Source organism: Nannobrachium achirus, assembly GCF_963921795.1.
Source record: "Nannobrachium achirus genome assembly, chromosome: 11".
NCBI lineage: Eukaryota > Metazoa > Chordata > Actinopteri > Myctophiformes > Myctophidae > Nannobrachium > Nannobrachium achirus.
The window spans coordinates 61,498,174-61,525,932 of record NC_137820.1 but is presented as its reverse complement, the minus strand read 5'-3'; the positions used below and the strand labels follow the sequence as shown (position 1 = coordinate 61,525,932).

Genomic DNA, 27,759 nt, shown 5'->3' with positions numbered 1-27,759 from the left:
GTATGTATGCAATAACTCTAGTAAAATCACGTTTTAATCAAGATCGCACGGAGAAGAACTGCATTACCCATACTGCTAAAAATGTACATCCGGTGAAATCGACGTCTGTGATTGGTCTAGCTTCTTCTTCTTTCATGTATCTTGCAGTTACCGCGGAAGCTTACTGCCCCCTGTCTTCCCGGCGGATTATAGCACTTCAGCAGAAATCCGTGAGCGAGTGTCTTTTTTATACAATATGATGCACTATGTTAAAGATGACGATAAGAGCGTCCACAGAGATGAAAATCACTACAGGTCAGGCCATATGCTGGCCTGGATAACTAAACTGTGCGTGATTTAAGGGATATATTTCAGGAAACAAGTGTCATTCGCAATGCATTCTGGGAGTGTAGTTTCCGCAATCTTTTTAATAATGATGTACACAGTCTTGTACCCTGCCCTTTTTTTCAGCTTTCCAATTAATCGTTGCATTAAAAAAAATGTAATATTGTCATGATTCCTCACCAGCCGAGGTGGCTTTGTCCGAGGCTTAAAAACGTTTAAATAAATACTTTATGAAATGTCTATGGAAGAAATCAATGAGGAAAACGCTTTCGACCCCAGAGTGAAGACGGGGTGGGGCTTCAACTGCGATGCTCTATAAGGGATGAGCTCTCAACTGATGATTATAGAATGTTTTAATGTTCCCAAACCACCGTAAAAGCTAGGTGGGAAAGCAGAAAAAAGAAACAGAAATTACAATAAGTAGCAGAAAAATATCTTATCTGACAAAAGCATACTGTAAAATACAGCTCAATAATTTTTAACTTCTTAAAAATAATAATGAAATGTAAAGTATTTATCTTTTAACTTCTTGACAACAATAATGAAGTAATTAAAGTATTCTTTGTTTTAATCTCTTTTAGTTTTAACAACCATGAAATTGTTTGTATTATGCATCAACCTGCGACATGAAATATACCTTTACTCACAAGGATTATGCACTGTGCTGTATGTATTACCGATCTAAATTCACGTTAATTATTTAACTATTTATGACATTACCCAGGCTTCTGTGAGTCTAAAAATAGATCAGCTAAAGGACGTTCACACAACAGCTCATTAAAGCTATGTGTAAGTTGCTCAACTTGTGGTCAGTAGCTCTAGCAAACCTCGGTCGCGTCCGCGTCTTTCGGCCGTTTTTCGGTTCTCACACCCCCGCGTCTCCCTCCACCTCGCCGAGATCTATCTTTTGAGGGGTCCCTGGTTCCTGTGCCTTCAGCCATTCCAGAGATACACTCCTTCACCCAAGCTTCACCGTGCACCCGAGTATAGAAACACACGGGAGACTACAAATATGGCCGCCCTAGCGACCCCACTCCAAGATGCGCTGTGATTGGCCGGCAGTGTATAACCCTCGCTGTGATTGGCCGGTAGTATGATGACGTCATATTGCCGCGAATTCTCCCCCCCTCACGGCTCATAGAAAACATATAAAGAGAAGGCTTTTGAAGCTGAAAATAACGGAGTGGGGGTTCTAAAACTTTAGCGATTTAACAGTTAGGACCATTTTAAGATTTGTTTTATAAAAAAAGTTACATGGTATAACTTTAACTCAGTAACAATCAAAACCACAAAACGTAGTGCAGGATAAAACATACCTTGTGCCCTCAGCCAGGTGCTTATACAACATGGATGCACTCATACACTGTGTTTTCTTTCATTGAATTTATTGCTTTGTTTTCATGTGAGCACAGAGCCAACCGCTCAAAAATGGCGTTACTTCTGGTAAACCTGTTTCCTAAATGTTTCCTTTCAAAATAAAAGTCTCCGAAAGTCCAAAGCTACAATCTGTGGTCTCGTTTGTGGAACAGTAGCGCCGCCTTCAGGCCAGGAGGTGCATCTGATTGGCAAAAATATCACTTCATTTTGGAAACCTTTCTTTCATACAAGGCAGTGCCTAAGTGGTTAGTTACATGCCCTGTAGGGCCTACTTCCACTATAAATTATGTTCAGGATTTATCTCCCTGTGAGATGGTGGACTGGGAAATAGGTCAACAACCACACCAACCAAACCTTGCCTAGACATAACCATCTCTAACTGCTTAGCCAGACAAACAGTAGAATAGAGGGTATGCACGTGCATAAAGTGAGTGGCAAATCGAGTGGCAAAGTGAGTGGCATTTCAGTGATTTTCTGAATGGGCGTGTCTGAACGGTACTCTTTTGAAATCGGCCCCATGCTATGTCACAGGGTTCTCATTTCCTATTGGGCCCCCTCGAGAAGGGGGCAGTTTATATATATATATATATATATATATATATATATATATATATATATATATATATATATATATATATGTGAGGTGGAACCATGAGGTAAAGTGGTGTAAAAATTGGAATGATACAGATAAGATTACGAATGACATGGTTCTCATGGTTCTCATCGTGGTACTCTAATATTCTCTGTATCTTTTCAATTTTAGCCCAAAGACAGCGCCCCGTTGCCAACAAAGGGCATTTTGGTATTGCATCTGAAACGGCTTGGAATTAAGAGACAGACAGAACATGAAATTTCAATATCCGAGTGGTTGCTTAGGCTAAAACCTGTATAAAACCATATTTACCAATATTTATATATATATTTTGAAAAGCCCCTTTAACCTTGGAAAGGCCCCTTTAACATTATTTATGTCAGGAACTGGTGGTGTTGTAGGACCCAAGTGCAGGAACTCAGACAAACACAGCAGATGAGGATAACAAACTTAAGTTTACTAATAAAAGACATTGAATAATACAACTCAAAGAAACACTCACAATAACTGAACTCTTGACTTAACTAGACACTGGCAACAGAGAACCTGACATACAGTTATGACCCAGCACTGAACACACAGAAAAACACAGTCTTTCAGGAGCTCGTCACCCATTTGGAGGACCCGCTGTAGTAACGCTGAGGACCCCCTAGGGGTCCCGGACCCCCTGTTGAAGACCCTTGGCCTAGGGGCTAACTCCGAGAGTCAGTGTAGGTGCAAATGAAACCAAATGCACCATTACGGGTCCATTTGGTTTCATTCGTTCACTCAGAGTTTATAAGATATTGGACGGCTCTTCTTTCGTTGACGTGCCTATCAAGTGAATTGGGACAGCGCTCGTCAGCGCAGTGGTTGAATGGCTGGGAGCAGACGGGGGGAGGAGAACACGGAACTTCCTGCGTCTCCATTCAGTGCGCTCAGAAATAAGTGAGCGCCAACTCTTCATTGAAGACACCAGCGCAGCCGGGAGGAGCGCACTGGCTCAGTGATTCAGCACCACGCAGCGATGGACAGCGCTCGGGAGTAGGCTAAAGAGGGACGAAAGAGAAGAGAAAACTCCTAAACTAAACAAATAGCCTATACATTTTGTTTGATAACGTTCATTGTGAGGTAATACGTCGCAATTTCGGAATTGTGAAAACTTAGTCACAACTAAAATCGTCCAAGGGAAAGAGTTGACGGTCCTCAACATTTCTGCTTCTTTCAGAAAATTCGGGTTGCGCCTCATTATAAGTAAACCGATGTCAGGAGATTGGAGCGCATGAGCTGTTTGATTCTGCCCGTGTGTGCCTTCCTTGCCGTGCGTTATGATAGAGGGTGTGTGAGCCTGTGAAAGACTGTGCGTGAGAGAGAGAGAGAGAGAGAGAGAGAGAGAGAGGGATCAGCCGGCGCGCCCGACCAGTCAGAAGGATGCTGGAGGGCAATGCCTGCAGAAAGAGAGGATGAGATTTGTCGAAAGGCACTAGAGCTGCTCTCCGACCTGTGCTCCAAGGGAGAGGTGCAGAGCGACAACTGTCTGGACTTCATCTATTACTTCAGGGACCTGGCAAGACCACGATACACAGACTCAGGTGAGCCTGTGCTTTCTGCTTGTACCCGACAAAGTCTACCCTCTCAATGTATTTTATTATTAGGGTACGTATTTACGACCCCACCCTCCCCCTAATATAAGTTATCCAAGCTACATCATAGGCTGCTAGTGAAGTGATTACATTTTATTTGATCTTTCCTATAGCCTACCAGCATAATTAACTGCATGAAGTTCACTGTCCCCCTCTGAGGTAACATTACAATAACTTGTTGCTTGTTGCTTGTAAGGCTTACAGTATACAACAGAGACCACAAGCTTTTTCCAATCTCAGTGTGTATTTTGCAGCAGTCCATATATTTGGATCTAAAAAACAAGCCATAAAAGCAGAATGCCAGAAAAAACAACAGCCCCACCCAACATTCTCCATTATACTTTGAAGATGATCATGAAAAGGGCAAGATGGATATATTTATTTTGTTCAAATTAATTTGGCTTTTGACTTTATGAACGTTATTGGACTTGTAAGTTGACAATTTTACATAACACTTGACTCTTGAGCTGAGTAGGAACAGCTGCTTTTGGGAAATGTGTTCCCATATGAAAAGATTTTGCTATTTCTTTTCAGTTTTCTTTTTCTTTTTGCCTATACCTGTGTGTGTGTGTGTGTGTGTGTGTGTGTGTGTGTGTGTGTGTGTGTGTGTGTGTGTGTGTGTGTGTGTGTGTGTGTGCGTGCGCAAGCTTGTGTGCATGCGTGCGCGCGTCCACGCACAGGCACGTATGCATGTACGCAAGCACACGCATGTACAGTATGCAGCTGTTGATATTGTCAGAATGTGCCATAAATGTGTTTGTAAGACAGTACAAACACATATTTACAGTTGCTGTTACATGTCTGTGAATGTTTGTGAGTCTGTCACGTATGTTTGTTTTGGATAATAGCGACCGGGGCCTGGCTGCTCCGTTCAAACATGTTACAATACATTATGCATGATAAAGAGGAAGTTCAGACTACCAGATTGGCTCCCAGGAGGAGCCCTGACCCATTTCCTGTTGTATTAGACTGCTGCTCCATATACTGTAGCCCTCTGTAGCACTTCTATCCACAACAAACAGCAGGGGCGTCACAATGGGGTGGGGGGAAAGTGGGGCTGAGTTACTAGGGCCCAAGGTGGAGGGGCCTTCATTATTTTATACTTTAGCTATTGAAAAATAGCAGATATACAAGCTCACAGCGCGGCACCGAGTGCCGCGCTGCGAGCTTGTATATCTGCTATTTTTGAAAAGTCGTGAAAATGTTTGCAAATCTTTGAATATATGTATTTTTTTTAAGTAACATTTGTAACTTCAATCTTGCTTCTGGGGAGGTCCCTGGAACTAAATATTTTGGAGAAGGGTGTTCGTGACCAAACATATATCATTTTGGGGGTCCTTCACATGAAAAGGTTTGAGTACCACTGAGATAGAAACATAGGTTTTTCAACCCTTAGAAGGAAAGACTTGGACAAATTTTCATGATTTTTCAAAAATAGCAGATCTACAAGCTCGCAGCGCGGCACTCGGTGCCGTGCTGTGAGCTTGTATATCTGATATTTTTCAAAAGTTAAAAGCACAAAATAATCCAGTGAATCCTTGTACCCAGGGCCCAGAATCTGGTGCGACGCCCCTGACAAACAGCCATCCCCACAGAGCAGAGCAGAGGAGAAGAGCAGGGCCACTGTATACACTGCAAAATGTTAATTTAACTTTGAGAGAGTTGAAATGAACCCACAGGGGTCCCTGTATAAGGGTCAGTTTGTATAGCGTGGCTCTGTAAGAGGCGAGCCGATGAAGTCAATGGCAGTCGGATCAGACTGAGACCATGCCCAAGTCATACTTATAGACCAGTGGTTCTCAAAGTTGGGTCCGGGAACCCCCATCCGTCCTTGAGGGGGTTCCTTCTTCACTATCAATCAGCTAAATCAATGGTTGATAGTGAAGAAGAACCAAATGGACAGTTATCACTCTGTAACTCTGAGAGTTATGGGGGTCTGTGGCCTTATGCAAACCAAACTGGGAGTCCTTGAAATTTGAAAGTTTGAGACCCAGAGATCTGGTGTAGACAAGTTACAGATGACTGACATCATAGACTGGACACATATAATAATAGTCCCATGCAGATCCACATGGAAGCCATGATGTTATTAAACCCCTTCTTGTTACACAGCAGCAAACACTTCCATCCCTTGGTTTCAGAGTCCTTGGATTGATTAAAAGTTGATGACTAAGTGGCTAGGTATCATTACACATTCAATTATGCCGGTGTTGTTGTTGCCAGGCAACATGGACATTATTGGATATTTGGTTTGGAATGTTTGAGCCACCAGAGATTTTATGAAAGAGCTCATGTTCTTTCTCTTCACTCCTTCCTCCTGAGTGTTCATTTAACTCTGTGAGTGCACAAATAAGCATAAGGACCCTTACTCATTTGTAACTCAGAGCACCAAATCTACAAATACTGTTGATAGTCGACCAAATAGATGCTTATGGGTCTAATTTGGTTCAATATGTACACGCTCAGAGTTAAGTTATATTTATTTGTTAAAATAAGTGTTAAATAGCTCCATATTCTAATAATACTCGTTGATATAAGTCGATTCAATTCAATTCAATTCAATTCAATTCAATTCAATTCAATTCAATTCAATTGCTGTCTCAATTCACTTTACATGTATACCTTACAGTTCCACCCTATGCATGAATGAATGAATGAATGAATGCATGAATGAATGAATGAATGAATGAATGAATGAATGAATGAATGAATGAACGAATGAATGAATTCGTGTCTGGCTGCCTTTCACAGCCCATCCCTTATGGGATTATCCAGACGCAATTTAAAGAACACTTTTTCCAGTGCCAACATGCTGACACAAAAATAAATAATTAATTTAAGAGAGAGAGAGAGAGAGAGAGAGAGAGAGAGAGAGAGAGAGAGAGAGAGAGAGAGAGAGAGAAGCACAACATAGAATGCATATAGAATGTTTGTTCAGAGGAGTCTCCCTGTCTCTCCAGCTCTTTAGAAACTGCACTAAAATGCACTTCTTCAGGTATATTGATGGGTGATTTTCACTTATTTACCCTAGATAGTGATTGGACCAAGAATAAACCCCAAAAGATTAAAAGTACTCTGCACACAAGAAAAGAGTCCACACAGTGTTAACATCCGTTTCTGTTTCTGTATTCAAAAGTCTGCATACAAGATGAATGTCCAGTGATCAATAATCATGTTTCTCTGAATACAAGGCATAATAATTGATCACTGATATATGCACAGAACAGAATGCCCTTGACATTTAACATTGAGAGTGGTGTCTATACTATATTAAATACATTAACAGAGACAGATATTATAATCAACTAGAAATACTGTTCCTTCGAAACAGTGTGGGCTCGATTCCAACCCAACAAATAGGATACTTTAAGGTACTGTAAGGTACAGTACCCTACAGTATTGTACTGTACCTTACTATACTGTACTGCACCTTACTGTACTGTACTGTACTGTACTGTAACTTACTGTACTTTACTGTACTCTACTGTAACTTACTGTACTTTACTGTACTCTACTGTACCTTACTGTACTGTACTTTACTGTACTCTACTGTACCTTACTGTACTGTACTGTACCTTACTGTACTGTACCTTACTGTACTGTACCTTACTGTACTCTACTGTACCTTACTGTACTATACTGTACTGTACTCTACTATGCCGTACTATAACTTACTGTACTGTACTCTACTGTACCTTACTATACTGTACTTTACTGTACTCTACTGTACCTTACTGTACTCTACTGTACTTTACTGTACTCTACTGTACCTTACTGTACTGTACTGTATTGTACTTTACTGTACTGTACTTTACTGTACACTACTGTATCTTGCTGTACCGTACTGTGCTGTACGTTACTGTACTTTACTGTACTTTACTGTACACTACTGTACTGTACTGTACCTTACAGTACTGTACTTTACTGTACTCTGCTGTACCTTACTGTACTTTACTGTACTCTACTGTAACTTACTGTACCTTACTGTACTGTACTTTACTCTACTCTACTGTACTGTACCTTACTGTACTTTACTGTACTCTACTGTACCTTACTGTACTGTACCTTACTGTACTGTACTTTACTGTACTCTACTGTACCTTACTGTACTATACTGTACTGTACTCTACTGTGCCGTACTGTACCTTACTGTACTGTACTCTACTGTACCTTACTATACTGTACTTTACTGTACTCTACTGTACCTTACTGTACTCTACTGTACTTTACTGTACTCTACTGTACCTTACTGTACTGTATTGTACTTTACTGTACCTTACTGTACTGTACTCTACTGTACCTTTCTGTACTGTACCTTTCTGTACCTTACTGTACTTTACTGTACTCTACTGAACCTTACTGTACTTTTACTGTACTCTACTGAACCTTACTGTACTGTACATATTCTATGTGTTCTAGATCTACATTTTTGATTCTGTGTTTGGGAACCAGCAACTGTCAAATGGACTCCAACTGTAGTGGAGTATATTGAGTGCATATACTGTAGGCTAACAATCCCAGATCACATCTGTCCTCCACTATGTCTATAACCAAGGCGTTCTTCTATGTGGCCACTCCAGACTGAGGAGTGGAGCATGGCTTTTATTGTGTTTGTGGATCTGACTTGGAAATGCATTGGTTTTGATATCTCCCTGACAACCAACAACAACCACTAATATGGCTGACTGTCCCTGCGGGCTCTAGGATATATGGCTATGGGATTTACATCCCATCGCCCGGACTTGATTCTTGATCACAGCTGTGTAATCAGTAGAGTGGAGAGGGACATTTATTTATAGTTTTAACTATAACTATAGTTTTATACATCACACAGCTTAGACATTTGGATCAAATCAGAGAGCAGACCTGTGTGAACGCAATGATATAGATAGCATATCTGAAGTGTGAACACTGCAGCCACAGCGCCTTAACATAAACATGGGTCTATTATCCTTCTCTCCACTCTACTAAACCCATTGGAAATGCATTGGGTGCTTAAAGTTAAACATTTTTATTTTTTTATATTTATACTACAAAACATTTCAAAAAGAAAAATACACGCACACTTGTCCTCAGTAAGCTGAACACATAAAAATTTGAATGGTGTTGAAAGGTGTAAGCGTTTAAGAGATGAAGCGCGCCAAAGTTTTAGGATACTGACTAGTATAGAAATAAATAATGAAGATAACATACGTGTGCTCGCCTTTAGGCGAGCCCACAATTATCCTAACAAGTCCCCACTGAGACAGCACTTGAAGTGTTAAAGGGTCTAAAAAAATATATCAACTCACAAGGCTTCTTCCCAGCTTTAGCATCTTCATTGGAACTCTGACCCTAAAACATCAATCAAATGCCCGCACAGAGGCAAGTCAACATGTCGACTTGAATTCCTAATGATTCAAACAACATCCAAGAGAGAGTATCCAAACAGGATACAGATTAAACAAGTTAAATTGGAGGTGATTACACAAAGAAATGAGCGGACAAAATTGGAACTGGAACACTATAACATTTAAGATGATGAATGGGTACTCTTTCCTAATTGGCAATTGTAGTTTATTAAAGAGGTGGAGAGATGGGGACGCTCCTGATGCTGAACAGACACTCTTAGCAATGATTAGGCCAGCTACCAGAATATAGTGCTTAAACCTTTTAAAGTCCTGAAATGGCTTTTTCGGTCGTTTTATTTTGAAGTATCAGTCTGAAACGGAAGGTGCCATGCCATTGGACCGAAGGTTCATTAGTCCGAAGGCTCATTAGTCCGAATTTGTTAAGAATACTATGCCTAACACTAACTCAAACCCTAACCCTAACCTCAGTAACCCTAACTGAATTCGGACTAATGAACCTTCGGACTAATGAACCTTCGGACCAATGGGCAGTCCTCGAAACGGAAGCCTGTATGTTTCTGCCCATATGATGACCACGGGTATGCTCTAAAAGTGTCTAAAACATATTTTTCATTTCACCATGGTCTTTAACAAAAAGCATTTTGTCACTTAAACACACCTTTATTTTTTTTTTAACTTTTTTTTTTATTTTTTTTGTATAGTAAACAGGTCAACTTGGGCAGCAGAGATACAGAAAATAAAAAAATACAACGCAACAATGTTTAAGTTGACACCCAGGACTTTATCGTGTATCTCTTTACCTTCTACCTTCTAAGGCATAATTTAAACTTGGCTGGTGCCGGTGTTGTGAACCGAAAATAGCTGCAAATAGCCGATCTACAAGCTCATAAGGAGTTTCACTAGAGAACATTCTGAGCCTTTAGATTGTCTGTTGTTCAATTGTTGGTGCACGACACTATGCACAACCAAGTAGCCTATATAAATCAGTCATAAGCCTTCACTCGCACCCCCCTCCCCTCCCCATCCCCCTGCACTGTATACATCACTGAATTCACACATTCTCCTCTCTTCCATCTGTTAGAATGGCAGATACTGTATTCATAAGCAGGCCCCGGAGGCATTACATCACATACCGCATCCTCTCTTCCTTCAAAGCACTTGATGGAAGGGGTTTCCAGGGCACATTGTCCCTGCACATTTGGGGCCATTTATACACTCACTCTTGGAGCTACGTGAGCACAGAGGATCTGACTGTGTTGCTTGCTGCTGGCCCTTAAGCTCCACATCCGCCTGGCCCCTCACCTCCCGTTATTGTCCCGTATTGACCCACTGCTTGACATGGCTGTTGTAGCTTTATTGAGCTGTACACAACACCCGCCTCCCTGGAGGAAAGAGGACATATAGGAGTTTAATGAGACGGCCTGGCCTGGCCTGCCTTGGGGCCTCTTCCCTGTCTGTTTTAAAGCAGGTTTCATACGCCCCGTGAAGGAGAATAAATTGTCCATAAGGATCGCCATCTTCCGCCTAATATCCTCTTCATGATAATGCGGCCAGACAATAACCCGCAGATTTACCGGTATATCTCATGCATTCAAAATATTGGTTGGTAGAACTCTTTCAACCTGGAATCCCCCTTTTATGGGCACTATAGGAGAAAATAGCAAAAATAGCAGATCTGCAGGCTCACAACGCATTGCAGCTTGCGTTTATTTTTGCTTGTTTTTTTTTAATATTATTTAGCTTATTTATATTCTTGTTACTCTGATTTATAATATTGTTTTGTTTTAACTGCCTGCAACTTCTGCCAGGCCGAAAGGCATGTCCGAGACTATGTTTTACACCCTGTCTGTCTGTCTGTCCGTCCGTCCGTCCGTCCGTCCATCCGTCCGTCCGTCCGTCCGTCAGTTTGTCCATGTGTCCGGAGCCATTGGCCTGGTCGCTGCCAAACTGTGCACACACTCCCTGGATGCCAATTCAGAACCTCTGCCCCACATTTTTCACATGGCCCTGTTCTAGTGCCACCACTGTTTTTGAGTTCTGTCAAAAACTTTTTTTTGACAGAACTCCTACAGATTTTGTCCAAAGATTGGCTTCCAAAGTTTGCAGGATTTGTCAGTTTTGAACAAAATGCCTCAAATCATGAACAGAGTGTGGACATTTTGTGAAATTGTGAATGCACATTCCCACTAGGCTGAGGAAGAAATGCCAAAATGTTCAAATCAGCCTCATGGTGGCGCTATACATAACAGGTTGTTTTGTATTTTAACATGTAACTTTGTATGCGCACTCCCTAGAGGCTTTGGAAAAACCTTTGCCCTGCATTTTTAACATGTGCCTTTTATAGCGCCACCAGGAGGCAGACTTCTGTAAAACATTTTTTTTTAAATATTACTTTAATCAGAAAATCACGCAAATCGGTGCACAGTATCTAGTCATGTGATGATGTGATCACGACAGATCTGTCCGATATTTCATATTCCATCCTACATTTGGCTAACATTGGTATGTTTTGAACCAAATGCCGCAGCGTGCGATTTCCATAAAACTTTGCACACACATTCCCACTAGCTCGAGGAACAAATGCCACCCTTTCCAGATTGGCCTGTTATAGCGCCAACAGCAGGTCAACTTTAGCAAAACGCTTTTTTGGAACAAAATGCCTCAAATCATGAATGCAGTGTCCGATTGCCGTAGAAGGCCGAAGAAGACATGGCACCCTTTTCTCCGCGCCACCAGGAGGCCACACTAACCTACCTGACCTGGTGGAGACCTGTGCTCGGAAAAGCACTGCTTCTAGTTTACTTTCTTTCCTTTTTTTTGCTTACCCCCCTCTCCCTCTAAAGACCTTGCCTTTTTACCAGGCATTGAAAATAAGAAATAGATTTTTTTACAATGTTCTTCTGTCTTTATAAAGGTTAAATTAAAACATTTTCAAAGCAATGCAGCGTATCGTTGACAATCACCTATTTTTGCAATGCAACGTTATCGCACGACATGTGTACAGGTTGATTAGTTGGGTTTTTCAATTATCATGACATAGAATCATTGGTATTTAAAACTGTACTATGTGCGATTTGACTCTAACCTCTGTTCTAGGTCTATGATGGGTGTAGTGTGATTTGACTCTACCCTCTGTTCTAGGTCTATGATGGGTGTAGTGTGATTTGACTCTACCCTCTGTTCTTGGTCTATGATGGGTGTAGTGTGCCAGAAATGAACAACCCCCTGAGAGACACAAGGGCCTTGATCAGCACCAGAAATACATCTGTTTCAGTGTGTAAACAATAACACAATAAACAGCAACTGGAAACAATGAACTAGGCCAAATGAGCACATCCCTGACCACTGCAGTCGGCTGTAATAGCATTTCATATCATTATCATGAAGTATTTTAATGAGGAGTGGAGTGAGGGGTCGGTGTGCTCAATGTGTTGTTAGGCGGCATTCACACAGGCACGTTTTATTGCGATTAAAACAAATCCTCTAACGTATTGTTGGAAAATACACAACGTTTGGGCATGTGTGAAGATGCATCCGTATTCTTTTTCGAAACAAAGAAACGAATGCAAATCCACAAAAAAACGGTGGTTTCGATTCGCTACAGCAAACGCTTCACTGTTGGTGTGAATCCATCCGTCTCAAATACAGGCAATATAGAGCCATGTGCGGGTTAAATCCATAGTTATTTATAAAAGGTTAAATCCCCCTCCAGACCGTCCGCTCTCATTAGATTTCTGACCATTCTGGCCGCCTCCTCCCCTCATTGATTTAATTTCTGATCACCGCTCCCTCGATCGCACATGATGTATTATTTGTGAGGAGTTGCTCAAAGTTAGATAAAAGGAAAGTGCCACTGGAGTCACTTGTATATTATAGGCTATAGGCCTAATATAATATAGGCCGATGTGTGGGTCTCTCGCCATTGCTCGCGCGCGTGCTCTCTCTGTCGCTCTCTGTGCCAAATCGTGTCCAAATGGAAACGCTTTGCGCGGAGCGCAGAGAGGGAGCCAGCGGAGGGCAGCCAAGACGAGGGGCAGAGAGAGAGAGAGAGAGAGAGAGAGAGAGAGAGAGAGAGAGAGAGAGAGAGAGAGAGAGAGAGAGACGTTCTCCTCTTCGTAAATATTCATATCTTGCTAAAGTATTTGCTGTCTGCTTTATTGCTGGTAGATTTTGCGAGTCCCTCCGGGCGCCGCTGGTTTTATTTTTTGATCGTCCGTTTACGACCGTCAACCGCAGATAAATAGGCTAACGCCTGCGCTGCAATTTTGCGGCGGTCCTGCAGTTACATTGTGAGTTGAACTTTAACTTGAAGAATTAATAAACACAGGGAGATGGAGGAGGCATTATATTATGCAGCTTGGATACATACATGTCCAATGGACAGACGTGGACGATTCCTTGTTTCGGATGACAATGTGCAGTGCGAGCGCAAACGTATCAATTAAATATGCAAGAATGTAGCAACTTCACCCCTCCCATTTGCACGACTAAACCGAATTATATTATGAGAATTTGGCCTTAGTCAAACTGGATCACCAAATTGTGATTCCCCAACATGGCCAATAGCCTTTATAGGAGTAATGTAGGTTTATATTTACAGTATGTCATTGCTGTCGGGCAGAAACCTTATCTTCATCGTTTAATGTTCTTTTTATTCTCATAAATGAATGCCCTTAATCAAAGTGGATTTTAGGGACTCTTTAGCCCCTTTTCGACTGCAGCTTTAGCACCACACCACACTACACCACACCACACCACACCGCACCACATAAAAATATCTACATTTTCCATTACACAAAAGCACCCCTATCGGTAAGAAACAAATTGACCCTTTTAACACATGGGCTGCTCAGGTTTATAACATTTCTAGCTGTTGCTGCTGCCGCCGTTCACTCACGCTTTATTTTGAAGAGCCTCGGAAGCTTTGTGCGTGTGCACGTGGGTGTCCACTGACGATTGAGGAAGATAATCCCTTTGTTTACAAAAGCTTGCGAAACTAAAATCCAAACGGGAGCCGACCATCGCGTTATAGTGTCGCCGTGAAAATAATCAGATCTCTGCTTCCCTGGCGTTCTTTTCACCTCATTCAGAGATAAAGCCCTTTTTATGTTTCAGAGTAGAATGGAAATCAATGTAACCAGCCTCCACCATTTTCTCCCTCTCTCTCTCTCTCTCTCTCTCTCTCTCTCTCTCTCTGCTACGGGGTGACGTATGGACTCGGGTCATTCAGAGGGCAGGCAGCAGCACGTACAGTTAACCCTTCGTTGTCTCGTTCAGGGACGAGTTTGTCGTGGTGACACCTAGTGGCCTTAACTCGTTACTGAACGAGTTTGGCCTCCCAAGTGTTAACTGTGATTATAATACAATGTACATTTTTATTACAACTATCCTAAATTATAATACACTATAATGGATTATAACTGTGATTATAATACACTATAAAGTATTAATGTATTACTATGATAATTATAATACACTATAATAGATTATAATAGTTGTTATAACACAATAGAATCTATTATCATGTATTACAACTATATCCTGCTGGTCAAAATGAAAAGTCAGTGAGTGATCAGTCATTATGATGAGTTTGGCCCTGTTTGGCCTAGCTCAGACCTACTCTAGATTGGATACTTTTTAGTACCATGTTTAGTACCACTTTCACACCACTCTACCCAGGTCCTTGTAGTGGAAAACCTGACACAAGTGGGCGGTGTGGTGTGGAGTGGTGTGGTGTGGTGTTGGGCCAGTGGAAAAGGGGCTTTTAGGTTCCTTTATGGGGGGTCTAAATTGGCCCTTACAAGTCTGTAACTTTGACAGTGTACATTGTACACTGTCAAAGTTTGAGAGCCACTGCCCTATTTTATACTGTGCTGTATGACAGTGTCACACATGCATTGTGAACTTCAGGTTGAAAACGTTATATTTATTATGTTGTACACTATCTGCACGTTGTGTGTGACATCGATGAGTGACACCATATGGATCGGCTACAGGTGCATGATGATTTTGCCCTGTTTTGGTCATTAATCAGAGCATCAGATGGAATGGGCACTGGTCAGGCACAAATGTGTGCGTGCATGTGTGTGTGTGTGTGTGTGTGTGTGTGTGTGTGTGTGTGTGTGTGTGTGTGTGTGTGTGTGTGTGTGTGTGTGTGTGAGTGTGTGTGTGTGTGCGTGTGTGTGTGTGTGTGTGCGTGCGTGCGTGTGTGTGTGCGTGCGCGTGTGTTTGCGTGTGTGTGTGACTGCTCAACCAAGAAGTAAAGCTTATCTCCAGTGAGAATGAGAGATATTCATAGCCTTCTCCTGCCATCATACCGAGCGCAGTGGACCGATGGTCTAGCCTGCACGCACATGCATAGACGCACGCGCGCAGGCACGCACACTTGCTTTAATCTTTAGCCTATAATGTTTAATGGGTATGCGACTATGCGTATGCCCCTAGTTTAACACATGGGCTGCTATTGTTTTGAAAATTCTAGAGTGCCAGAGCGCCATTCACTTACGCTTTATTTTGAAGAGCCCCGGAAGCTTTGTGCGTGTGATCTGACAATACGGTTGCGAAACTAAAATCTTAACCGGGGCTGACCATCACGGATGAGTGTCGATCTGAAAAAGAGCGGCCCTCAGCCTTTCCGCGTTATTTGCACCTTATTCAGAGATGCATCAGCATAGAATAGGAGTCAATGGCGCATGGACGCGCCGTTTTGCTTCCGTGCGTGTTGCGTCATGACGTACGTGGCCAGCGTCTTTCACCAGCACCCGCCGCAAGCGTTTGTTTACCTGGTAACCATTGTAACTTTACCTCGTCTGTGGATCTCCATATATGGGCATAAAATAATGCCCATATATATAATCATAATGATTGTGTTTCCCCTGACATCACAGTGATGTCACAGTCCGGACAGACACGGACAAGCTGTGACGGTTCTGATAGTAAACTGCGACCTACGGTCGCAATAACAATTTTGGAATGAAATACTCACTACACAACAGAAATGGGTCCCAACACACTGTTTGGGAAACTAGACCAAACCTGGAGGCCGGTATGGTGTTGGAATCCTTGTAAACCTGTTCATTCAGAATAACAATACCCCCCCCCCCCCTCAACAGTTATGAATTATCTTCAATTCATATTTAAACACTGAACAACATGTCGAGTTTAGAAAGGCATTGGATGTTTTCACTGACATGTGATATTCTGACCTTTCTGCTCTAAGGTCTTGTGTTTCTCTCAAACATCAGGAAGTGACATAATGCTGCTGTCATGCATGACTCCAGGATATTCAATATTGCTGCTGCCACACTAAACGCACATTGCATGATAATATTACACCTATAAAGCATCTTTTTTGAGCGGTGGTCACAACGCTCCTATACGTGGCCGTGTGTGTGGGTATGTATGTCTGTCTGTCTCCGTGTCCGTAGCCTGCAGTAACCTTTTCTGACCACACATGTTAAGGGAGGGGCGCTGTTGCACACACACACACACACACACACACACACACACACACACACACACACACACACACACACACACACACACACACACACACACCACCGCTCAGTTCACACGAGTGTGATTTTTTACTCTCAGAGTTACGTTGACTCTCATGGTTTTGTAGGGTATCCATAACTGTGAGCTGTCAGTTGACTAAAGAAAGATTAAGGAAAGTTTTAACTTTGACAGACTGTTAAATGAACACTCTTGTGCATGGACACAAATACATGGGACCCTAACCCAGAGTGCAGATTGTAACTCTGCTTTTTTGTCCTGTTTCCTATGCCTTTGGTTTGAATTGAACTAAACTCTTCCAGCTACGAGCATCTGGCAGTTGATTTGGTGACATTGATGAATGAATGCGAAATTTAATGTTGCAACACAACAAACAGACAGACAGACAGACAGACAGACAGACAGACAGACATGCACGCACGCACACACGCACGAGAGAGAGAAAAACAATAATTCAGTAATCAGCCAACATATCGCTGTCGGGCAGAAACCTTGTATCTCCATATCGATGTTGTCGGATGGAAACCTTGTAGGCAAAAACTGTTCTTTTGGTATTTATCATTTTATAAATGATTCATGTGTATGGTGAAGCAGGGCTTTAATTTACAAAAAAACATACATATTTGAAGAGATACTGTATTGTACTGTATTTCTACATTGTGGTATTGCAACTTTTACATAAAAAAAAACAGGGTACTCTTCCACCACTGATGGTCTGCGTTCAGTGCGTGTGTGTATTGTGAAAGAGGATAGCATTCACACTGCTTACTGATCTCCTGTTTCTAGTTCAGGACTTACATCCTCATACATCATGTGGATATACACGCACACACACACACACACACACACACACACACACACACACACACACACACACACACACACACACACACACACACACACACACACACACACACACACACACACAGACATGAATAAGTCATCATAGATGCTTGGAAAATCTCCCAGGGCCTGACAGGAGACAACTACGGTATTTGATGAAAGCTGATGCATGTACGAGTGTGTGCCGTGTACACGGAATACTACGTGGCAATCAACCTTATTATAGTCAGAAGATTTGAATATAACGGAGAGGTAAAGGTAAAGACAAGAAAACCACAGGGGCAGCTTAAATAGCACGGGTAGTAGCTTTTCCTCATTCTCTTCTTAAACCCCTCCTCTTAGGTTCAATACCAATCAGCCTCTTTCCAGAATAGCTTGATAATCAGTGAGCCCTGGGGAACATGTTTTCTTTTACACGCTGTCCCATCAAAGGGAGATTTAGACCAAATCAATAAAAGGAGGCCATCTGTTTGTCTGTTTTATTTAGGCTTTTGAAGCCTGAATCACTTCAGAAATTTAAGAAAAGAAAAAAAAAACTGCCAAGACTTCCATCAGGAAAGAACATTGACATTGTTGGAAAGATAACACAGTCCCTAAGGTTTTATCTTTGACGTGCCTGTCAGTTGGATTATATTCTCTGTCCTTCCCAGTGATGCAAGCCAGGTATACTGTCGCTTCACAATTTGTTGATTGCACTTACATTCTCCGTTCATATCAGTCAGTGTTTGAAAATAGTGTTCTTTGTTTGTGTGCAAATTTGTTTGACTTTCAGTTGAATGGGGATGCTCTTAAATTCCTTTCTCACATTCTTGTTTTACAAAGGTTACCAAAGATGTTTGCACACATTCAACAAATGTCATTGTCAGTGTGGAATTTAAATTGGATCCTTGAGGCGATTATTTCAATCATATTTAAAACCGTACCATCAGAATCTGCTCTCAAAGGCTTAATCATCATAACTGATCAACAATGAATTATTCATGTTCAAGAAGCGTACACTGCTTCTTGACTGTCTTAAAGGTCTCAGTTTGAAAGCCTAGACAGATGTCTCTGTGAGAAAAACAGGAACAATAATGAGGGGAGACAGACAGACATCTGGCTTCTCATTTAAAGTCTTCTCATGCGAAATTCACAAAACATTTTCCAAATGTTTTAAAAATACCCGACTGGCTCTGAATTGTTTCAAACCACCAATCATTTCTTGTATGCCAAACAAAACAAGACAAAACAAAGCAATATCCTTCCGTATTCAGACCATTGTGTAACTACAACCAACTGCACCACAGACAATTAAAATAATCAAGGCCTTTTCTAATTAAAAGAAACTTCTTGCTTCCTTTGGGAAAGTGAGAAACTGCAGCACTCCTGGATCCAATTAATCACCATTGGGCTGTACCAGGTCTGGATCTGTTACCTTGAAAAGGTAACAACACAACTTTAGCGTAGAAGGTTATAGTAAAGTAATTAAATAATCCACAGGGTTGTCTGGACCTTTTGGTTTCTTTTAACTTCTTTAACCACACGAACAGCGTCCTTATTCTGTGGGCGAACATACTGCAGCAATATTTGGTGTAAAAGGAAGGAATTTGGGATTTTGGGCAATGCTTCCCCCTGTATGTGGCTTACTGGGTGTGAAATATATGTCCTATTTGATTAAACACATACAGACATGGCCCAAAGTACAACAACTACAGCAACTCAGCTGAATTCCCTAACTGGCATACATTGTGTTAGGACACATATATCATCTCTGCATAGCTTTCAGTTCATCCCAGCTGGTCCCGACTCCCCAGTACATTACTGGAGGTGGCTGTCCTACTGTATGTGGTTCATTTGTCAAATCAGGTACTCTAATTAAAATAAGCACACTGTACATTGATGGATTGCTTGGAATATCATTGCAGAATAGCTCTAGTATATTAACATCTCATCCAGAATGCCGCAGCAGGCCTGGTCTTCAACCTACCCAAATGTTCACGTCTCCCCACTTCTGTGCTCGCTGGCTCCTGGTGGCTGATTGCATTCAATTGAAAACATTGATGATGACATTCAAGGCAATCAAGGGCATAGCAACCACTTCCCGCACATTTCAATCAATCAGCATGCACGTCACGCGATGTCTAGCCTCAGAAACCCAGGCTTTTGTCTCCCTTATGACAACCAGGTCATCACTCCAAGAAGTGATTAAACCAGGACGTCCGTTTTCGTGGGCAGGATTTATGTTGGTTGAAATCAGGTGATATTCTAGGCCAGATCTGACTAGTCATGGTTTGACTTGATCTGGCGGCCACAATCGAGATCTGGCCCCAATCAAGACTGGCCCCAATCGGTCCAGGTCCTGACCATGCTTGCTGGGCCCAGTTAGGACTACAATCTGAAAACTCACCTCTTCAAACTTCCCACTTAGCACTCTTTGTAGTATATGTAGATGCTAGTTGTTTGTTACTGGCCTGGACTCAATATTTGGGAATGCCTCACATAGGGGGGATAAAGGGACACAAACAGACAGAAAGACAGATACAGCGGGTATTGCATAACCCAACTTGCACCGTTTCAGACTTGTGTGGGCCCGGACTCCTGGTGCCCGATGGCCACCGGTCTAGTTATAATACAGACTATTTTCCATCACTAATTTGCTCTTTAAATTGTTTTAGTGACAGAACATAATGCAGGCAAGCAGAACAGTCTTTCAGCAGAGGAGCTTCATCTGTCACAACAGCACTGCTAAAGAAGCATTTCCCACAAAGCACTAGAGAGCAATCTCACTGTGAACCACACCACAAAAAAGCATAAATTAACTTTTAAACTATGGCTATGAGCGAGGAGAGTCTTGCTATCCTTTTAATCAAGACAAAAGTAACCTAAAATATTGATCAGGACAAAATCACTGATCAGTTTGCAAAGTTTAAATGTAGACCAAAAAACTAGGCTTGATATGGTGTTGTGGATGTACTGTATTTATGGATTTGTATAAATATGCCTAATCTTTGCAAACACTACTGCTATTTTACTGCTGACAAAAGTACTGTCGATCTACAAGTACTAGCCGATCTACAAGCGACGCGTTGTGAGCTTGTAGATCTGCTATTTTTTGGCGAATGTTCCGCCCCAGGATAATGGATTTTATCGTGATAATATTGTAAATCGCGATTTCTTTTGTCACAATAATCGTGATATGAAATGTTCATATCGTCCCATCCCTAATTTTTACGGGGGGGCTACCAACAGTGAGTGAGAATAGCAGCCAGCAGAATGAGGCTGGTTGGTCACAGACACAGACACTGGGAGCTACTTGTGCTATGGGAGCACAGATATTGATCATGAGGGCGTCCCACACCTACGTGGATATACTAAAGAAAGATCTGAGGGTGGAACGAACATGTACAAGATGCCTGAGGCCACTGCTGGAGAGCTCGTCTGAGGACAAACTAGAGAGAGAGAGAGAGTTAGACAGGACTCTCCACCGCCATCAAAACATCAAATGAGACAATATATTATGTTAGAATGGTGTTCCAGAGACTTGTACAATCTATGCCATGTCCCTGCACACCCCACTCTTCATCTCTATTTCTAGCGGTTTCTCAGGTTGTCAAACAAACAAACTAACATACACACACTAAGGGATGGACATAACCAAAAGAATGAGTGAATAATGCATACTGCATCAAATATACATTGACGAGAGACACATCTGTCTCCTCTCCAGCTTGAATTAACTCGATTCTCTCTGACTTTCTCTGTGTTTCTCCAGATGTCTCCGTGAGCCTGTTGTCCCTCCTGGTGACCACATGTGGTCTTGCTCTCTTCAGCGTGTCCCTGTTCGTCTCGTGGAAGCTGTGCTGGGTGCCATGGAGCGGCCGCTTCCTCCCCGATGGCCTCAAGGGGCCTCACTTCCTGGGCGGGGACCAGCAGCCCGTCCTAACAGAGGTGATTAAGAACAGACATTGAAATTCTCAACCCTTCTGAATATAATATAATTCTAGAATTTCGTCTAAGATGATTATCAAATACATCTTTGTCAAGGATTTGCATGTTGAGTAGATTAGTGGCAACAATTTCCCAAAGCATGCCATAGGATTCTTGGAAATTGTGGAATTAATACATTTTTTAATTCAAACTTATATATGACAACAACTCTAAACAAACTATGTAAAAGTATGTAAAAAATAAATACATAAAAATGCAATAATGCTGTGCGTACTGGATCAAGTCTCTATGATTTTCATACCGTACTGAAATTATTGTGAAGTATAAAATAGTATACTGTACTTTACAATGGGATTTGTCAACGGGATAATCATGCAAAGCACTGGTTAAATACAAACGGTGTCTGTGTTGTGCAGGTGGATGGCGAGGAGAGGGAGTACAGTGAGGATGGCTGTGTCAAAGAGACCACGGTGCTCCCTAACCCTGCTGTGGCTGTCCTAGAATCAGCCATGAAGATCAGCCACACCTCGCCTGACATTCCTCTGGAGGCGCAGAGCAAGGTGGAGAAGAACCACCTCCACACTCTGGCCAGAGACAGGGTTCAGAGACAGACCACAGAACCCACGTCGTCTGTACGGTTAGTAGACATGCCTGCTTGTTTACACACATTGCACATGAAGCAGATGTGATGCTAGCTGGACGTTTACCGATGTGGAAGACCCATGTTTTTTTTTTATCACAGACATGTCACATTCAAACATACAATAGTGTAGACAAATGATTTACACATAGAGAGACACACAAACATACATTTAGAAGGGTTTTCACCTGAAATGGTTGAGGAACAAACAAAATGTGTTACTTCATGTTGTAATATATTTTGCTTCAACAATAGAACCGTGTAATACAAAATGTAATTCCTCAACTCTTAGTGCTTGTCAGGGTGGTGGTGGGGGGGGGGGGGTCCCCAGTTAACTCAGTCGGTGCCGTATGTAAAGTGGGACCTCTTATATTTCCGTTTCGCCACCAAAGGGTAAAAAAAAAATAGTGTGCACACTGGTGCACAAATTCGTGCACAGATCATGCACTATGCATGTGCATGCTTTACACAGCCGTTCAGGCATTCAGGAGATAGCAGCCCTTATGTTTTCTTCAAATGTAAACAAACATGGCTGCCATGTTTGAAAGATGGGGTTGGTATTTCTTTTTTTTAAAGACGATAAAAAGACGATTGGCAGGGAAGGCCATAGTTAAAAAGACGATTTTATTATAGAAATAGTCTTTGTGGCAGATTATGAGTTAAAATATGATTATTTTGGGGGTTGCGGCCTCAAAAGGTTGAGAGCCACTGCTTTACACCACTGGTTCTTTGTTCCAGCCACAACTCCATCCGTCGTCAGATGAACCTGTCCAACCCAGACTTCAACCCTGCTCAGTTCCAGCGGCAGGAGTCCCTGTCTGGCCTGGGGCGCATCAAGCCAGAGCTCTACAAGCAGCGCTCCGTGGACGGCGAGGACGGGCGCCGAGCCAACAGCTGCGGGCGCCTCCTCTTCATCCTGAAGTTTGACTGTGACATGGAGCAGCTGATTATAAAGATCCACAAGGCCCTGGATCTCCCTGCCAAGGACTTCTCTGGGACCTCCGATCCTTACGTCAAGATCTACCTGCTGCCCGACCGAAAGACCAAGCACCAGACCAAGGTGCACCGCAAGACGCTCAACCCCGTGTTTGACGAGGTGTTTCTCTTCCCCGTGGCGTACGGCGACCTTCCCAGTCGCAAGCTGCACTTCAGCGTGTATGACTTTGACAGGTTCTCCCGCCACGATTTGATTGGCCAGGTAGTCGTGGACAGCTTCCTGGATCTCGCGGACTTTCCCGCGGAGACAAAACTGTGCCGGGACATTCAATATGTAACCTCGGTAAGATGCCCTTTTTTTTTATCTCTCGAAGGTGCTCTCTCTCTCTCTCTCTCTCTCTCTTTGTCACGCATGCACACACGCACGCACGCACGCACTCACGCAGAGATCAACAATATCTTCAGATACTTGTTGTCATCCATTGACATGGAAATAACACAAATCTGCCAGTGCAACAAAACAAAACAAAAGATTGCCCTCGGCAGATTAGTCTGGCCCCGCTTGGTTGTGATTGGATTTCCCTGGCATTGTTTTTAATCCGCCCCTAGGTTCCACACAGAGATTCCAGACTAATATCTACGCAGTGATATTAGTCTTCCACTGGCAGGAGGCTGCTAAGTTTCAATAGATCAGTAGCATATCAGTAGTTTGACCCATTTAAGAGGCAACTAGCTTCACCGTACTTGCCTGAATCCCATGTTATGTCCTGGGAGAACCTTGTAACAACAGCAGGTGGTAAGGAGACGTATCAATGTGTTAGTATCTCATTTCCCCAGCTAGTGGAACTCCTCTGTGGTTCTGAGAGGCAGCGACATCGAAATATACTTAGATTATGTTAATGTTTAATGAAAGCACTAGAAAACACTGGGGTCTAGTGACCCAAATCTAGGCTGACATTAGAGGGAGGTTGTTTTGACATGTAGATACATATTACATTATTCACTCTAAGTCAACGAGGAAGAAGTCTTCCTGCAAGTGAACGACTGTGAGGTAGAAGGCAGAGAACTGTGAAACAGTAATGCACTGTGTGAGGTCAGAAGGTGAAGCAACCATGTCTTGATGTAACTCAGCATGGCGTGCTGCTACCATACAGCATGGCTTCCCTGTCTAACTTTTAATGATCCACTGTAAGTTCCTATGGGGGCAGACCTCCATTCAGAAACACCCCCACTTAGAAACATCCCCATTCAGAAATACCCCCACTGAGGTTAGGGGACAGTTTGAGAATGAACCAACTACAAACCACTGTGCAGTGGTCAGTGGTGAAGCTGCACTAAACAGGCTGGCTACTCGTGTGCATCTTGTGGAGCCTGTTTTCAGATAGACATTTTGGTGTACTGGTTTACTTTGGTGTAAATGAGCGTAGCTCTATTCCGAGGTCCCGTTGTTTCGAGTCTCCAGTAGTCGGAGGCTAACCTGCTGACTCTGGTGAATGCTAACCTGCCGAGTGCCGACGCTGGTTAATGCTAACCTGTCGACACCGGTGAATTCTAACCTGGTGAATGCTAACCCTAAGCCTAAACCCTAACCCTAAACGGACTACTGGGACCTCGAAACAACAGGACCTAGGAATTTCGAGATTTTGCCATCTTGAGTTAGATTTACAGACTCAGGGGCGTCACAAGGGGGGGAAAAGTGGGACTGAGTTACTAGGGCCCAAGCCAAGGTGGAGGGGCCTTAATTATTTTAACTATTGAAAAATAGCAGATATACAAGCTCACAGCGTGGCGCCGAGTGCCGCGCTGCAAGCTTGTAGATCTGCTATTTTTGAAAAGTCATGAAAATGTGTGCAAATCTTTGAATATAGGCCTACGTATTTTTTAAGCGAACATTTGTAACTCAAATTTTGCTTCTAGGGGGTCCCTGGAACTAAATATTTTGAGATGGGGGTCTGTGGCCAAATACTTTTTCATTTTGGGGGTCCTTCACATGAAAAAGTTTGAGCACCACTGACATACAGTAGAAACAGACTTGCACAGATTTTCACGATTGTGAGCTTGTATATCTGCTATTTTTCAATAGTTAAAGCACAAAATAATAATGCGTTCCCAGTCTAAAAGGGTTAAACCCCCTCCCCTATGAAGAACATTCATGGGGGGCCCGCTGTGAATCCTTGTACCCAGGGCCCAGAATTTGGTGCGACACCCCTGTACAGACTAGCAGAACTAACAGTGTCTCTATAATTAGAAACACCTGCATTTGGAGGAACATGAACTATCACACAGGTGAATGAAATCATGATTCATATGTTTTACATTCATAAGGGCTTTCACATTGTTTTTTTTATGGGAAGTTGGCCACTTTGACTTTTAGGGACCTTCAACATAAAATACACAAACATAGATTTCTTTCTTTTTTTGACATCTTTTGCTAGAATATCATTTTATATTAGAAACCCAGGGTGCAAGAGGTACATACTGAATGAGATCTAGCTAAAAAAAAGATACATCTAACGACGAGGGGTGGTGGAAAGGTCCTTATTCAGGAGGGAAACGGCCCTTGGGAAAAAGCTGTTCAGGTGACGAGTGGTCTTGGTCCCTATGGCACGGAAGTGTCTTCCTGAGGGGAGCTTCTTAAAGAGACCATTACCAGGGTGGGAGGGGTCAGAGAAGATCCTCCCTGCCCGCTTCCTGACCCTGGCATCGTACAGCTCACTGACAGAGAGCTGCTTCTGTCCCGTCAGCTTCTCCGCAGTTCCAACAGTCCTTTGCAGTCTGTTTTTTGCAAGGGCAGAGACAGAGCCAAACCACCGGCTTCGACTGCTCTCTTCGCATTCAATCCGACTTTTTCACCATTTCTCAGACGTTTGAATGCAGAGAATATGCACTGGGTATCCACGGAGGAGTATCCTCCGTGGATACTTTGAAGTACGCATGCGCCGATATCTCTCGCCTTGAATATTGTTCCCCTCAGGGGAATCGAACCCAAACCGTGGGTTTGTTGCATCCGTGCTCTACTGACTGAGCTAATGAACGGATGAAGTGACTCCTTTTTTGTGCATTTATCTATGACGTGGATAGTGGGGTAGATGTTGATAGTGAGGGACTGAATATTTACTATTCTGTCCATAACGGCACATAACTCGGTAACGCGGCTGAGTGGGATTGGGCGCCGTTCCCACCGCTCGCCGCGGCAACTCGGCTCGCTAGCGCTCGCCTCGGTGGCGACTCACGGGGGTCATCGGCGCCCAATACCGCGCTGCTCCGTCGGGGTCTGTGGCGTGGGGCGTTACACCGGGGAACAGAGCATACTTGGCATCTTGGCATCTGGTTCGAGGCTGGGAATCACCTCAGGTTTTATTTTTGCGCTCCTCTGAGGTTGACCACTAGATGTCGACATTTTACTACTAATATCTCTGCATTGGCATACTGGATATCCAAGTATCCTGGATACTTTCTGCATTGAAGAGTCTGAAAGCACGTGAATATTTCGCATTAAGTGCGTTGATATCATTAGAAGCAGGTGCACGTGGCCAAACCACACAGAGATGGACGAGGAGAGAATACTCTCGGTGGTGGCTCTGTAGAACTGTGTCAGGACCGGACGGGAGATGTTGAGTTTCCTCAGCTGTCTTAACTCATACTCTGCGATCCCCGTCGAAACCGCAGATTTCCCGCTGTACCTCTCTGCGAGGCCCGTCGTTCCCGGAAATGTAATTAGCTTGAATCATTATGAAACGATTAAAAGTATTATAATTTACTATGAATTGGGATATGAACGGCTTCTGAGGAACAGCACGATATGATTATATAAACTGGGGAAAGAAACAGCGATTAACGGAATAGACTTTGACATGGATTGTGTGACAGGATCGTCCTTAAAATAAAGTGACTAAACGGTGGTTGTGATATGATACTAAGTCACATAATCCCTTGATTTGCGCTTCCCTGTGTTTTTTGTTTTACTTTTCCTGTATTAATATGAAAATGCTTTGAAACAAGTGGCAATTAATACACGGCAATGGAAATCCTTTCGGCGCGGCGGCGCACTATGCGGGTGGAACGGGGAGCGGTCGCCACAAAACACATTGGCCCCCGGCTTGATCCAGCATCCATGAAGCGCCCGCTCCGTGGTCTGCTGCTGGGGCCGCTGTGTTTTTGGCGACCGTTCCGGTTACCCCCGGTGCTGAGACGACGAATGTCAAATCAGTTCACACTTTTTCTTTGTCTCCCCTCCAGCTTTTCATTGTAAACAAGTGAGCTGACTGCATGGCCATAGAATGGTATTTTTCACGCGTTTTTTATTTATTTTGTAGCTGTTTGATTCCTCTACCGCCTGGCATATGATCTGCGCACATATCGTCTGCTATGTGCGCGAACGTGTCCACGTGTTACCATAGCGCAAACTGGCTTTTTCCAATGTTTTTTTTCATGTAAACACTGGCGGATAAGCAGGGATACAGCGTGGCAACGGATATGTCTATTTCAATGGGGTTTTTTTTATTCGAAAGCTGTCACCGAGTGTCCGAGTCTACACGTCTACTAGATGAGTCACGCACAGATTGTGCACGATGCGTGCGCGTGCCCACGTTAAAAGGTAAGGACAATTTGGCAGCTGCTTACTACAGCTAT

At 42.9% G+C, this 27,759-nt stretch overlaps 1 protein-coding gene across 1 annotated transcript in view; it reads left to right on the top strand.

The window, feature by feature from the left end:
- The first annotated feature begins 3,701 nt into the window (after positions 1 to 3,701).
- Positions 3,702 to 27,759, top strand: part of syt9b (synaptotagmin IXb) — a 64,497-nt gene continuing 40,439 nt past the window's right edge. The window contains exons 1-4 of the mRNA XM_080736071.1: positions 3,702 to 3,864; positions 21,376 to 21,551; positions 21,968 to 22,188; positions 22,930 to 23,470. Of these exons, the coding sequence (XP_080592197.1) occupies positions 3,717 to 3,864; positions 21,376 to 21,551; positions 21,968 to 22,188; positions 22,930 to 23,470 (1,086 nt within the window). The 5' untranslated portion in view covers positions 3,702 to 3,716. The remainder of the gene's footprint in view (positions 3,865 to 21,375; positions 21,552 to 21,967; positions 22,189 to 22,929; positions 23,471 to 27,759) is intronic.